We start from the raw sequence: 16,595 nt of genomic DNA on the forward strand, positions 1-16,595 counted from the left end.
TATGTGGCCTGTATAGTTTTGACTCAAATGTTTTGGAGCACCTAGTGTTGTCATTTCTGCCTAAAGAACAGACACTGAAAACATGGTGAAAAAATCATTCACTAAACGAGGTGGATGTACAAAAAAATTACAATTCTGTAAGTATGCCACTACTGTTATGTTTCCATGGGTGTATCCACATTAATAATTCTATAGAAACAACAGATAATTCGAAATAACATAACTGGATCACTACCAGAACTCAAATAACAGAAAATGTAATAGAATATAAATGGGCCACAAGCCAAATTGACTCATCTAAGAAAAGCCTTGTCTTTTAAAAAATCTTTTGTCTCCATACAATTCAACCACTTGCAGTCTGTGCGAATATGCAAGGGAATGAATTGCATAATTTGGATACAGTCAAATAAATGAAGCTACAGTGCCTAACAAATTGCAGTGGAAGAGGAAACAGAGGCAATACAAAATCAAAGAAAAAATGCAAGAACAACTGGTGTAGAAGGGAGAATGGACAAAAACAAAGCCCCCACACATGGAATCCCAAGGATACTCTTCACATTTATTTACAATAATTCTAATGAAGCTCCTAATTTGTAATGTCTCCTGAAGCTATCTGTTTTGGGAATGCTCTTACCAACCCACATATCTGGGGAGGTCCATAATTCACACCTACTAATTCATTTCTGTCAGTATTTCTATCCCACTTTCCAACAGCTCCTCTGCATAATCAAATGGACTAACACACCTAGAAGAAAGGATATCACACAGAAATGACTTAACCACAGCCTGGAAGATGTTTCCTGAATGAACATCTCACTCTGCAGAGGCTTGTAATTAATTTGAGACTTCCTGGCAGATTAAATCATATGGAGAACCAGTCATGTACGCAGTTTTAATTTGCCAGAAAGTTTCAAAACACATGTAAAGGATAAAGTTATAATGGGACTTAGAGTCAGCTGTGGAGCAGCAGGACAGAATCAAGTGAAAGCAAAAGTTGGATGGTGTTCACCAGCAGACTGCATGGTCAGCAGCTTTACAACTGTCTCTGTGCAACAGAGAACAGGTGCCAATGCTGGGCCAACTTCAGAGGGGGATTACGATGACTGGGTCATCGCCCCAACCCAGAACATGCAGTGAAAAGCACAAATACAGATTTTACTGTGAAATCTGCATGGAGCAGCAGTAAATAAACATGGCTGAACCAACTCACTGTCATTGAACAGGTGAACACTGATGTGACGTTGAGCCTGTTTTGTCCAGCGCCACAAGATGATATGGACACATCTGCTATCAGCAGGATACAAAGTGCTGCCTGTGACCCAAACATCTGGATGAGCGAACAACCCCACACTTTGCCACTGTCCCAGGAGTACAACACGGGGGTCAAACCATACCTGACCTCGCCGGGGTTTCAACAGAAGACCTCTACACATTGGGCAGCATGGTGGCCACTCCCTATCCATGAAGAAGCCACAACCTGCATTGGCTGCCACTGTCAACTCAGCTCCCAACATGTTAGCTGTGCCAGTTCCTGCAGAGCTCTCCCACGGCTTACTGTACACCTACTCTGGCTGCCACAGTGCTGGAATATTGCGAGGGAACACTGGAATGCACCAGGCTGTACTCTGAAGACTGTGTAAGCTGAATACATTAATAAACAACTGTTTTTTGATAACTGCTGGTTTTTCTGCAGCTTCCCCATTTGTGACTCCTGTCTCCCAAACCATCTACGAACCCCACAACACTCACAGAAGACTTGAGCACAACTTGACTTGCAAGGACTATTCATGTTTCCTTTCTGCCCCATTATATGGTGTGTGCCTCAAATCAATGAAGATACTGATCAGAAGAAGGGTAAATTTTGATTAGAAATTGGTGCACAAAGGCAGAGTTAGACACTCCATACAACAATTATGTTAGGCTTAGGGACACTACAAACTTTCATTTCTGTTGAGACTGATCTTTTAAACAACCAGTCACTTTTCAGTTTTTGAATTTGCTAACATGACACATAATGTGTGCTTTGTCTTGTACACAACTCTACATTTTGTCCACTTTAGTTTCGAGAAAAGTACATTTTTGGCTCTGCAGTAACTTTATCTTCTCTTTTGGGGTAACTATTAAAGCTTAACCTTCTTTCACTGCCACATGCACCAACCATCTAGTCATCTGACACAGTTATCAGTTTCTATCTTCCTTTACCCTGTATCATAATCCTAATTTTTTTCTCTTCAGTAAGCCTCTTTGAAAGATGTAATTACTTTATGCTAACTACAATTCTTCAATATAGAATTTGTCTCTCAAGGACTTCTTAATATTCTACTATGTGGCACCGAATGTTAGACAATTTCTGATGTCAAAGGAATTTTTGGAATTCACCACTCATTGATACATTGCCACAGCTTTGAGTACTTCTCTAACAGATCAGAACTGCTTTTTGGGGCCACATGCATTCCCAAACTGAAACTGCCTTTTTTCATGTTTTTAAAGAAAAAAAATAAATAATGGTGTGCAAACAATATTCCTACAGTACTCCTGTTAAAAGTAAAATTGCTCTTTGTTGATAAGTATTTTTTCCCCTGTTTGCAGAAACAAAAGTAAGAGGTCATTTTTTGCAAGATGCAGTGTCGCATTATGAAGAAACGTGACAATAGTTACAGGAAAATAGAAACTGACAATGAAGTATTACCATAAAGCAATTTGCTACTTACTCATATCTTATGATATCCTCTCCCTCCTTCTAGCCACCTCTCCTCCTCCTCCCCCCCCCCCCTCACACACACACAAACCTATTTATTTATTTTTTTCTTTTGTCCACTATTCACTAACTTTGCTCTAGACTAGTTTTCTTAATCTTTTCAGTAACTGGAACCCTTTGCAACATTCACTTTTATTATTTGTTTCTATAGTATGTTTTTAGTTACACATTTTTCAAATGATATGCAACAAATATGACAATTATTTCAAATTATTATTTTCTTCAAAGAGTAATTTGAAAACTAATCCAAAATTTCTTAAACTAACTTAAATTTAAAATAACACAATGAAACAAGATTTTTAAAATTACATTTTAATGAGCTGAGTCATGCTAGATCTAATTTTCACAGATATAATTAATATACTCAAGTGAATTTCCATGACAGGCTCCGTAACTAGCCTGTTTCAGTATTTATTTTTGGCAACGTATAATCTGAGAACATTATTTCACACACATTTTCAGTTGAAATTGTAAGAGCACCAATAGAGCCTTTCTTCAAAAACTGAGAAAACTCATGTTCTCAACACATAATAAGAGACAACCTATGGGGTTTTAATCCATAATGTATTTTGATATTTAATATGCTATTCATTTAGAGAATACAGATTAAAAGCTTAGTTCCAACCCTATTGAATAGAATTCTATCTTATTTCAAACTCTTTGTCTCCAAAAATGACTTTTATTGTTGCAAAGCAATCAAACATATGTGGGAATACACAAATTATCAAATATCCAATCTTTTTCTTGAAAGGGTTGTTTTTTCATGAGCAGTAAATACAATTATTTGTTTGCCTTGAAGGATTAGATCAAGTTCATTGATCTCTGTAAAAATGCACTTAAGAAGGAAACATTTAGCAGCCAATTTCTATCAAATAATCAGCCCTTCAATTTGAAACTGTATTCTAAATGGAAAGCATGGAATGCATGCCTCAGCCAAAAAATACAGGTTAGTATTATTCCTAAGGATAACCAACAGGCCTCAGTATGTAAAAGATATTTCTTAGTATAGTATTTTGAATAAATGATAGTTTAGTGGCCAGGATTTTATTAAGTTAATGATATTGATAACCTCATCAAGAACATTCTTGGTTATTTTTTTAGTTCTTAAAGCAAGTGATTGCCCATAGATTATGCTGACGTATTTTGGTGATATTTTAATAAGCTATACACCACTGTTAATTATGCCACTCAGAGCCTTCGTCTCATGACATTTAAATCTCTTCAAGAAAACTATTTTACACAACCCAATATATCAAATGTAGTAGTACATGTTGGTAGAGATTAGCATAAAACTCTTCAATAGCGTATTTTTGTGCAGACGCTTAACTATTACAATCAATAACCCAAGTGAAACTGCACTGTTGGTTTCATCCATTTGTAATGAAAATCTGCTCAGGACAAATACTAAGTTCATTCTTTTTACTGGACACTAAATCTCTGATGTGCTGTAATCAATAAGTGGAAGTGAGGGTTAGTAGTTATTTATTTTTTTATTTTAATTTTTTAGTTTCATACACGTTCCATGGAACAAAGTTTAGGAAACACAGCATTAAACAGTAGTTTGGACAGCTAATCATTCGTGTCAGATCCACAAGTAATAACAAGGCCTTTCACCTCTTTTCAGTAAGAAACATGGATACTTAGGTTTTTTTCTAAGAATATAGTGACAAACTATAACAATTCACATGACTTTTCACTTAATTTCAGTAACTGCTCTGAGAGCAGATCAAGCACAAAAGTAAAAATTGTGTGATTATCAGGAACTGCAGATTAATAAAAAATTATAAGTTCTTAATCATTGTAGACTTTTATGAATAAAGAGCATTTGGAAATTGTACATTGCAGTTACAATCAACAACAAACACTGACTGAAATTTACAAGCTGTGAGCATGTAGTAAATTACACAGCACGTGAATGCACTCTACTCTTACATACAGAGTCAATGTGTCACCTACAGAACAAACATTGTAAACCAGATTACAATAACATTTTCTCCCTATACGTCAGCAAATATCTATTTGTTCAAATTATGCCAAATATATTGTATGCAGTACCATTTATTTTAAACTATAAACAGTAATCGCAACCATTTTGATAATCAAGCAAACATTGTATAATACAACCTCTATATTTCAAAAGAAAAAAAAAAGTTAATCAGTAAAAGAAAAGATTTGTTGAGTGAAAACTCTTCTTAAGGTTTACAACACTGCAGAACAGTATGCACTTATAATATTCGTAATTCAAAATATATTATAAATGTCAGCTTTCAGTAGCATATATTTTAATTTTAAACAACTTGAAGTGGATCTTTATCAGCAACTGATACTAATACTTGAACTTTGCCATCAAGAAGTTTATTAGCTAATATGTCAGCAAAATATGTCAGGAAACCCCTTTCAGAATTGCTGTGCTCACACAGTATCACATGATGACCATCATGCACAGCATCCAGTACCTGAAAGAAACAACACATAATTTCACAAAATACATGTTTACAAAGTTACATTTTATTTACATCACTGAAAAATTACAACATCGAAAAATCAGTGGGTGTTGGACTGCTCTGAATGTGCAATAATTCCTGAGATACTGCTTGCTCAGCAACAGTCTTAGAGAATGTTTGGAAGCCTCTAAATGTGAAAGTTGAATTTTATCTTTTAAATAAGCTGCAACTGGTGCAAACTCACTTGGAAGAAAAACAACAAAAGTTTCCTTTTATCATGGCTATGTGCTGATAAGCATAAAGACTGTCGTATCCAGTGTTTGCCCTGTTGACTTCTCAATCATTGCACTCTCTCTTACTTATTTCCAACTCTTACATTATTATCTGAACAGAACAGCAAAAATACACATTCTCAACAAAGTAAAATCCTCTCCACATCACTACATAACACGTGCATCTTCTATAAATCAGTTTCTGTATCAGAAACCTGACTGGAATGATCTTCCTCAAAATATCATACAAATTTAATTCCTTTCAAACTTCAGAAGACAGTTAATGTTCCCTCCTTTATCGCAATAGCTATCTCTTCCATATACTTGTCTGCTGCTCACTCTTGTCAAACCCCTTTCCCCCACCAGTTCTCCCTCTGCATTGTCCTATACTGATAATCTGTTCTTTCTTAACAGTTAATGCAACTGTCATTTCAATCTTCTCCTTTTTCACTATCCCTTCTGTTCCTGATAATACTAAACATGACTTCAAATGTGCTAAACTATTCATTATTATTGTTATTTTTAAGGTCCTTTATTATTATAATTAGTGCCATTTATGATTATTGTTATTGTTATTACTATTATTGTTGTTATTATTATTATTATTCTTTCCTTTCTCAGACTTTATGTCTGGTTAAAAATGGAAAGTGACGCGGACCTTGATCAAGCCTGACTTCCTTTTAACTGTACGGTATATGTTACATTGCATTTAGGGACTTTCGGGTAATTGAACATGTACCAATAATTACAGATTTCTGTAGTTGTATATATATGTTTGGATGTAGCTGTATTGCGTTGATGTACTGGTGGATATTGTGTGGTATGACTCCTGTAGTTGAGAGTATAATTGGTATACTGTCAACTTTATCCTGATGCCACATGTCCTTGACTTCCTCAGCCAGTTGGATGTATTTTTCAATTCTTTCTCCTGTTTTCTTCTGTATATTTGTCATATTGGGTATGGATATTTCGATTAGTTGTGTTAATTTCTTCTTTTTATTGGTGAGTATGATGTCAGGTTTGTTATGTGGTGTTGTTTTATCTGTTATAATGGTTCTGTTCCAGTATAATTTGTATTCATCATTCTCCAGTACATTTTGTGGCGCATACTTGTATGTGGGAACGTGTTGTTTTATTAGTTTATGTTGTATGGCAAGTTGTTGATGTATTATTTTTGCTACATTGTCATGTTTTCTGGGGTATTCCGTATTTGCTAGTATTGTACATCCACTTGTGATGTGATCTACTGTTTCTATTTGTTGTTTGCAAAGTCTGCATTTATCTGTTGTGGTATTGGGATCTTTAATAATATGCTTGCTGTAATATCTGGTGTTTATTGTTTGACACTGTATTGCAATCATGAATCCTTCCGTCTCACTGTATATATTGCCTTTTCTTAGCCATGTGTAGGATGCGTCTTGATCGATGTGTGGCTGTGTTAGATGATACGGATGCTTGCCACATAGTGTTTTCTTTTTCTAATTTACTTTCTTCGTATCTGTTGATGTTATGTGATCTAAAGGGTTGTAGAAGTGGGTATGAAATTGCAATGGTGTAGCTGATGTATTTATATGAGTGATTGCTTTGTGTATTTTACTAGTTTCTGCTTGTTCAATAAAAAATTTTCTTAAATTGTCTACCTGTCCAAACTTTGTCTTTAAATATGTCTGCTTGTGTCTGTATATGTGTGGATGGATGTGTGTGTGTGTGCGCGCGAGTGTATACCCGTCCTTTTTTCCCCCTAAGGTAAGTCTTTCCGCTCCCGGGATTGGAATGACTCCTTACCCTCTCCCTTAAAACCCACATCCTTTCGTCTTTCCCTCTCCTTCCCTCTTTCCTGATGAGGCAACAGTTTGTTGCGAAAGCTTGAATTTTGTGTGTATGTTTGTGTGTCTATCGACCTGCCAGCGCTTTCATTTGGTAAGTCACATCATCTTTGTTTTTAGATATATTTGTCCATAATGTAGGTTTTTTATGTCGATAAATCCCCTTCCTCCTTCCTTTCTGCTTAATGTGAATCTTTCTGTTGCTGAATGTATGTGATGTATTCTATATTTGTGGCATTGTGATCGTGTAAGTGTATTGAGTGCTTCTAGGTCTGTGTTACTCCATTTCACAACTCCAAATGAGTAGGTCAATATTGGTATAGCATAAGTATTTATAGCTTTTGTCTTGTTTCTTGCTGTCAATACTGTTTTCAGTATTTTTGTTAGTCTTTGTCTATATTTTTCTTTTAGTTCTTCTTTAATATTTGTATTATCTATTCCTATTTTTTGTCTGTATCCTAGAGATTTATAGGCATCTGTTTTTTCCATCGCTTCTATGCAGTCGCTGTGGTTATCCAATATGTTATCTTCTTGTTTAGTGTGTTTTCCCTTGACTATGCTATTGTTATTATTATTATTTCTTTCTTTTCTCAGACGTTATGTCTGGTCAAAAATGGAAAGTGACGCGGACCTTGATCAAGCGTGACTTCCTCTTAACTGTACGGTTATTATTATTATTACGGTTATTATTATTATTATTACGGTTATTATTATTATTTCTTTACTTTCTCCGACGTTAAGTGTGGTCAAAAATGGAAAGTGACACGGACCTTGATCAAGCGTCACTTCCTTTTAACTGTACGGTATATGTTATATTGCATTTAGCAACTTTCGGGTAATTGAACATGTATCAATCATTACAGATTTCTGTAGTTGTATATATAAGTTTGGATGTAGCTGTATTGCATTGGTGTACTGGTGGATATTGTGTGGTATGACTCCTGTAGTTGATAGTATAATTGGTATAATGTCAACTTTATCCTGACACCACATGTCCTTGACTTCCTCAGCCAGTTGGATGTATTTTTCAATTTTTTCTCCTGTTTTCTTTTGTATATTTGTTGTACTGGGTATGGATATTTCGATTAGTTGTGTTAATTTCTTCTTTTTATTGGTGAGTATGATGTCAGGTTTGTTATGTGGTGTTGTTTTATCTGTTATAATGGTTCTGTTCCAGTATAATTTGTATTCATCATTCTCCAGTACATTTTGTGGTGCATACGTGTATGTAGGAACTTGTTGTTTTAAAAGTTTATGTTGTAAGGCAAGCTGTTGATGAATTATTTTTGCAACATTGTCATGTCTTCTGGGGTATTCTGTATTTGCTAGTATTGTACATCCGCTTGTGATGTGATCTACTGTTTCTATTTGTTGTTTGCAAAGTCTGCATTTATCTGTTGTGGTATTGGGATCTTTAATAATATGCTTGCTGTAATACCTGGTGTTTATTGTTTGATCCTGTATTGCAATCATGAATCCTTCTGTCTCACTGTATATATTGCCTTTTCTTAGCCATGTGTTGGATGCGTCTTGATCGATATGGGGCTGTGTTAGATGATACGGGTGCTTGCCATGAAGTGTTTTCTTTTCCAATTTACTTTCTTCGTATCTGTTGATGTTATGTGGTCTAACGGGTTGTAGAGGTGGTTATGAAATTGTAGTGGTGTAGCCGATGTATTTATATGAGTGATTGCTTTGTGTATTTTGCTAGTTTCTGCTCGTTCTATAAAGAATTTTCTTAAATTGTCTACCTGTCCATAATGTAGGTTTTTTATATCGATAAATCCCCTTCCTCCTTCCTTTCTGCTTAATGTGAATCTTTCTGTTGCTGAATGTATGTGATGTATTCTATATTTATGGCATTGTGATCGTGTAAGTGTATTGAGTGCTTCTAGGTCTGTGTTACTCCATTTCACTACTCCAAATGAGTAGGTCAATATTGGTATGGCATAAGTATTTATAGCTTTGGTCTTGTTTCTTGCTGTCAATTCTGTTTTCAGTGTTTTTGTTAGTCTTTGTCTATATTTTTCTTTTAGTTCTTCTTTAATATTTGTATTATCTATTCCTATTTTTTGTCTGTATCCTCGATATTTATAGGCATCCGTTTTTTCCATCGCTTCTATGCAGTCGCTGTGGTTATCCAATATGTAATCTTCTTGTTTAGTGTGTTTTCCCTTGACTATGCTATTTTTCTTACATTTGTCTGTTCCAAACGCCATACTTATATCATTGCTGAATACTTCTGTTATCTTTAGTAATTGGTTGAGTTGTTGATTTGTTGCTGCCAGTAGTTTTAGATCATCCATGTATAGCAAATGTGTGATTTTGTGTGGGTATGTTCCAGTAATATTGTATCCATAATTTGTATTATTTAGCATGTTGGATAGTGGGTTCAGAGCAAGGCAGAACCAGAAAGGACTTAATGAGTCTCCTTGGTATATTCCACGCTTAATCTGTATTGGCTGTGATGTGATATTATCTGAATTTGTTTGGTTATTAAGTGTGGTTTTCCAGTTTTTCATTACTATGTTTAGGAACTGTATCAATTTAGGATCTACTTTGTATATTTCCAATATTTGTAGTAACCATGAGTGGGGTACACTATCAAAAGCTTTTTGGTAATCAATGTATGCGTAGTGTAGAGACCTTTGTTTAGTTTTAGCTTGATATGTCACCTCTGCATCTATTATCAGTTGCTCTTTACATCCTCGCGCTCCTTTGCAGCAGCCTTTTTGTTCTTCATTTATAATTTTGTTCTGTGTTGTATGTGTCATTAATTTCTGTGTAATGACTGAAGTTAATATTTTGTAGATTGTTGGTAGGCATGTTATGGGGTGATATTTAGCTGGGTTTGCTGTGTCTGCTTGATCTTTAGGTTTCAGATAAGTTATTTCATGTGTAAGTGTATCAGGGAATATGTATGGGTCTGCAATGTAACTGTTAAATAATTTAGTTAGATGTGAATGTGTTGAGGTGAACTTCTTTAGCCAGAAATTTGCTATTTTATCATTTCCAGGGGCTTTCCAATTGTGCGTAGAATTAATTGCTCGGGTGACTTCATGTTGCAAAATTATCACTTCAGGCATTTGTGGTATCATCTTGTATGTATCTGTTTCTGCTTGTATCCACCGTGCATGCCTGTTATGTTGTACCGGGTTTGACCATATGCTGCTCCAGAAGTGTTCCATGTCTCTTATGTTTGGTGGATTGTCTATTTTTATGTGTGTGTTATCTATTGTTTGGTAAAATTTCTTTTGGTTTGTGTTGAATGTTTGGTTTTGTTTCCTTCTATTTTCACTTTTTTTGTATCTTCTAAGTCGTTTCGCCAAAGCTTGTAATTTTTGCTTCTTTTCATCTAATTGCTCTATTGCTTCTTGTTGTGAGATTTTACCTAACCTTTTTCGTTTTTTGTCTGATATTTCATTTCTTATAAATTGTGTTAACTGTCCGATGTCTTTTCTCAGTTTTTCTATTCTGATCTGTAGCCTGTGTTGCCATGCTGGTTTTGTGGGTTTCTTCTGTGTGTTGGTTGGTTCTGATATCTGCCTAGTGTGTATATTTAGTGTAGTGAGTGCTCCTACATAAACCAGTAGTTGTAACTCTTCCATAGTTGTGTATTCATTTATTTTGTTGTGTATGATTGTGTTGATAGTTGTTATTGTTGTTTCGACTTGTGGGCTATTTGGTGGTCTATGCAAGAATTGTCTAATGTCTGTATTTGTGTCTTTGTATTCTATATATGTCAACTGAAATTTTTCTTCTATATCTAACATGTGTGTCACTTCGTGTTCTATTTGTGCTTGTGCTGGTGGCTGTCTTAAAATTTCATTTTCCTCTGATTGTTTAATTGATGCGTGTTGTTCCTTGTTTGTTTGCTCTGGGATGTTTGAGTCCATTACTGTATTTTCTTCTTCTTCTAATTGCACATTATTTTGTTCCAGTATTTGTTGTACTTGTTGTTTGATGTTTTCTAATTCTGACTGGGGTATCCTGTTATTTTTTATTATTACACGAATCTGATCAGCTAGACGTTGTTCTGTTAAAAATTTTAATTCTGGGTATCTGGTAATAAATGTTGTGTATACTTGTGATCTGTATCCAGTTGTGTTGGTTCCTAGGTTTGTTGCTTGGTAATAACAGAACATGAGGTGTCGATTAACTTCATCTGACCATCTCATCCTCTGTCTTTGTTTTCCTTCTAGGGTGGTTGCAGGAAGCATATCCTGCAAAACACCTCTATTTGGATTTAAATCATTTTCCAGTTGGCTAGCAGTGTCATTACCATTGTGGGCGGGCATAGGGTTCAAGCGCCGTCCCCGACCATGACGGCGCTTGTCCGAGGCTACTTTAGTTCTGTCCTGAACCAAGTAATCTCACTAAAAGGGGGGTTAGCCCTATTAGTGGTTTGTTCTTTTCGTCGCCTTTTACGACTGGCAGAACATACCGGAGGCCTATTCTTTTCCCGGGCCTCCACGGGGTTTATTATTATTATTATTATTCTTTACTTTCTCAGACGTTAAGTCTGGTTAAAAATGAAAAGTGACGCAGACCTTGATCAGGCGTCACTTCCTTTTAACTGTATGGTATGTGTTATATTGCATTTAGGAACTTTCGGGTAATTGAACATGTATCAATAATTACTGATTTCTGTAGTTGTATATATATGTTTGGATGTAGCTCTATTGCATTGATGTACTGGTGGATATTGTGTGGTATGACTCCTGTAGTTGATAGTATAATTGGTATGATGTAAACTTTATCCTGATGCCACATGTCCTTGACTTCCTCAGCCAGTTGTATGTATTTTTCAATTTTTTCTCCTGTTTTCTTTTGTATATTTGTTGTATTGGGTATGGATATTTCGATTAGTTGTGTTAATTTCTTCTCTTTATTGGTGAGTATGATGTCAGGTTTGTTATGTGGCGTTGTTTTATCTGTTATAATGGTTCTGTTCCAGTATAATTTGTATTCATCATTCTCCAGTACATTTTGTGGTGCATACTTGTATGTGGGAACGTATTGTTTTATAAGTTTATGTTGTAAGGCAAGCTGTTGATGTATTATTTTTGCGACATTGTCATGTCTACTGGGGTATTCTGTATTTGCTAGTATTGTACATCCGCTTGTGATGTGATTTACTGTTTCTATTTGTTGTTTACAAAGTCTGCATTTATCTGTTGTGGTATTGGGATCTTTAATAATATGCTTGCTGTAATACCTGGTGTTTATTGTTTGATCCTGTATTGCAATCATGAATCCTTCTGTCTCACTGTATATATTGCCTTTTCTTAGCCATGTGTTGGATGCGTCTTGATCGATGTGTGGCTGTGTTAGATGATACGGGTGCTTGCCATGAAGTGTTTTCTTTTTGCAATTTACTTTCTTCATATCTGTTGATGTTATGTGATCTAAAGGGTTGTAGAAGTGGTTATGAAATTGCAGTGGTGTAGCCGATGTATTTATATGAGTAATTGCTTTGTGCATTTTGCTAGTTTCTGCGCGTTCTAGAAAGAATTTTCTTAAATTGTCTACCTGTCCATAATGTAGGTTTTTAATGTCGATGAATCCCCTTCCTCCTTCCTTTCTGCTTAATGTGAATCTTTCTGTTGCTGAATGTATGTGATGTATTCTATATTTGTGGCATTGTGAACGTGTAAGTGTATTTAGTGCTTCTAGGTCTGTGTTACTCCATTTCACTACTCCAAATGAGTAGGTCAATATTGGTATAGCATAAGTATTTATAGCTTTTGTCTTGTTTCTTGCTGTCAAATCTGTTTTCAGTATTTTTGTTAGTCTTTTTCTATATTTTTCTTTTAGTTCTTCCCTAATATTTGTATTATCTATTCCTATTTTTTGTCTGTATCTTAGGTATTTATAGGCATCTGTCTTTTCCATCGCTTCTATGCAGTCGCTGTGGTTATCAAGTATGTAATCTTCTTGTTTAGTGTGTTTTCCCTTGACTATGCTATTTTTCTTACATTTGTCTGTTCCAAAAGCCATATTTATATCATTGCTGAATACTTCTGTTATCTTTAATAATTGGTTGAGTTGTTGATTGGTTGCTGCCAGTAGTTTTAGATCATCCATGTATAGCAAATGTGTGATTTTGTGTGGGTATGTTCCAGTAATATTATATCCATAATTTGAATTATTTAGCATGTTGGATAGTGGGTTCAGAGCAAGACAGAACCATAAAGGACTTAATGAGTCTCCTTGGTATATTCCACGCTTAATCTGTATTGGCTGTGATGTGATATTATCTGAATTTGTTTGGATATTAAGTGTGGTTTTCCAGTTTTTCATTACTATGTTTAGGAACTGTATCAATTTAGGATCTACTTTGTATATTTCCAATATTTGTAGTAACCATGAGTGGGGTACACTATCAAAAGCTTTTTGGTAATCAATGTATGCGTAGTGTAGAGACCTTTGTTTAGTTTTTGCTTGATATGTCACCTCTGCATCTATTATCAGTTGCTCTTTACATCCTCGCGCTCCTTTGCAGCAGCCTTTTTGTTCTTCATTTATAATTTTGTTCTGTGTTGTATGTGTCATTAATTTCTGTGTAATGACTGAAGTTAATATTTTGTAGATTGTTGGTAGGCATGTTATGGGGCGATATTTAGCTGGGTTTGCTGTGTCTGCTTGATCTTTAGGTTTCAGATAAGTTATTCCATGTGTAAGTGTATCAGGGAATATGTATGGGTCTGCAATGTAACTGTTAAATAATTTAGTTAGATGTGAATGTGTTGAGGTGAACTTCTGTAGCCAGAAATTTGCTATTTTATCTTTTCCAGGGGCTTTCCAATTGTGCGTAGAATTAATTGCTCGGGTGACTTCATGTTGCAAAATTATCACTTCAGGCATTTGTGGTATCATCTTGTATGCATCTGTTTCTGCTTGTATCCACCGTGCATGCCTGTTATGTTGTACCGGGTTTGACCATATGCTGCTCCAGAAGTGTTCCATGTCTCTTATGTTTGGTGGATTGTCTATTTTTATGTGTGTGTTATCTATTGTTTGGTAAAATTTCTTTTGGTTTGTGTTGAATGTTTGGTTTTGTTTCCTTCTATTTTCACTTTTTTTGTATCTTCTAAGTCGTTTCGCCAAAGCTTGTAATTTTTGCTTCTTTTCATCTAATTGCTCTATTGCTTCTTGTTGTGAGATTTTACCTAACCTTTTTCGTTTTTTGTCTGATATTTCATTTCTTATAAATTGTGTTAACTGTCCGATGTCTTTTCTCAGTTTTTCTATTCTGATCTGTAGCCTGTGTTGCCATGCTGGTTTTGTGGGTTTCTTCTGTGTGTTGGTTGGTTCTGATATCTGCCTAGTGTGTATATTTAGTGTAGTGAGTGCTCCTACATAAACCAGTAGTTGTAACTCTTCCATAGTTGTGTATTCATTTATTTTGTTGTGTATGATTGTGTTGATAGTTTTTATTGTTGTTTCGACTTGTGGGCTATTTGGTGGTCTATGCAAGAATGGTCTAATGCTTGTATTTGTGTCTTTGTATTCTATATATGTCAACTGAAATTTTTCTTCTATATCTAACATGTGTGTCACTTCGTGTTCTATTTGTGCTTGTGCTGGTGGCTGTCTTAAGATTTCATTTTCCTCTGATTGTTTAATTGATGCGTGTTGTTCTTTGTTTGTTTGCTCTGGGATGTTTGAGTCCATTACTGTATTTTCTTCTTCTTCTAATTGCACATTATTTTGTTCCAGTATTTGTTGTACTTGTTGTTTGATGTTTTCTAATTCTGACTGGGGTATCCTGTTATTTTTTATTATTACACGAATCTGATCAGCTAGACGTTGTTCTGTTAAAAATTTTAATTCTGGGTATCTGGTAATAAATGTTGTGTATACTTGTGATCTGTATCCAGTTGTGTTGGTTCCTAGGTTTGTTGCTTGGTAATAACAGAACATGAGGTGTCGATTAACTTCATCTGACCATCTCATCCTCTGTCTTTGTTTTCCTTCTAGGGTGGTTGCAGGAAGCATATCCTGCAAAACACCTCTATTTGGATTTAAATCATTTTCCAGTTGGCTAGCAGTGTCATTACCATTGTGGGCGGGCATAGGGTTCAAGCGCCGTCCCCGACCATGACGGCGCTTGTCCGAGGCTTCTTTAGTTCTGTCCTGAACCAAGTAATCACACTAAAAGGGGGGTTAGCCCTATTAGTGGTTTGTTCTTTTCGTTGCCTTTTACGACTGGCAGAACATACCGGAGGCCTATTCTTTTCCCGGGCCTCCACAGGGTTTATTATTATTATTATTCTTTACTTTCTCAGACGTTAAGTCTGGTTAAAAATGAAAAGTGACGCGGACCTTGATCAGGCGTCACTTCCTTTTAACTGTATGGTATGTGTTATATTGCATTTAGGAACTTTCGGGTAATTGAACATGTATCAATAATTACTGATTTCTGTAGTTGTATATATACGTTTGGATGTAGCTCTATTGCATTGATGTACTGGTGGATATTGTGTGGTATGACTCCTGTAGTTGATAGTATAATTGGTATGATGTCAACTTTATCCTGATGCCACATGTCTTTGACTTCCTCAGCCAGTTGGATGTATTTTTCAATTTTTTCTCCTGTTTTCTTTTGTATATTTGTTGTATTGGGTATGGATTGTATATTTGTTGTTATTATTATTATTATTATTATTATTATTATTATTATTATTATCAGCATTGGTAATCATAATTAGTCTCACAATAATTTCTCAGATGTATATAACTGAACCACAAGTATACACAGAAAGTTACAATGTTTTGTAATAATTTTTGGTATGCACTGGGTCTGATCCAATGTACAAAATGGCCTCGAGTCCTAATGTGGTCAGTCCAAATTCACATTAAATAAATAGATACATATATTTAGTTATCCTACATAAGATTGTTACTGCATCACATGCATTCAACACACTACTTCTGCAATGGGAATAAAGTTTTATTTTGCATCTGTACAATTTACCTCATGATGAGACATTTCACCAGTCAGATAGAGGTCTGCCTTAACTCCTCTCAACACAGAAGCTCCCGAACCAGCACAAATAGCAATAGTGGATACCAATGAATCTGGAGAAAAAATGAATGTCAAAAAATTAATACCTTCACAATTCACAATTGCTTTTACTATTATTTGTGAAATAAAATGAGGTGTTCCTTCACCAGAGTGACTATTATTTACTGCACCACAGTTTTTCACAACAAAATGATAAAAAATGTAGCTAACTGTGTTGTGACAGTGCCACGAGATTTAAAAGTGCTGCTACATCAGTACGCGAAC

General features: G+C 35.3%; 1 protein-coding gene across 1 annotated transcript in view; it reads right to left on the reverse strand.

The window, feature by feature from the left end:
* Positions 1-3,386: 3,386 nt before the first annotated feature.
* LOC126194787 (NIF3-like protein 1) overlaps positions 3,387-16,595 on the reverse strand; it is a 97,614-nt gene continuing 84,405 nt past the window's right edge. Inside the window, exons 7-8 of the mRNA XM_049933091.1 lie at positions 16,281-16,384; positions 3,387-5,214 (exon numbers count right to left, since the gene is read on the reverse strand). Coding sequence (XP_049789048.1) covers positions 5,047-5,214; positions 16,281-16,384 — 272 coding nt within the window. The 3' untranslated portion in view covers positions 3,387-5,046. The remainder of the gene's footprint in view (positions 5,215-16,280; positions 16,385-16,595) is intronic.

This window comes from Schistocerca nitens, chromosome 1, assembly GCF_023898315.1.
Source record: "Schistocerca nitens isolate TAMUIC-IGC-003100 chromosome 1, iqSchNite1.1, whole genome shotgun sequence".
NCBI lineage: Eukaryota > Metazoa > Arthropoda > Insecta > Orthoptera > Acrididae > Schistocerca > Schistocerca nitens.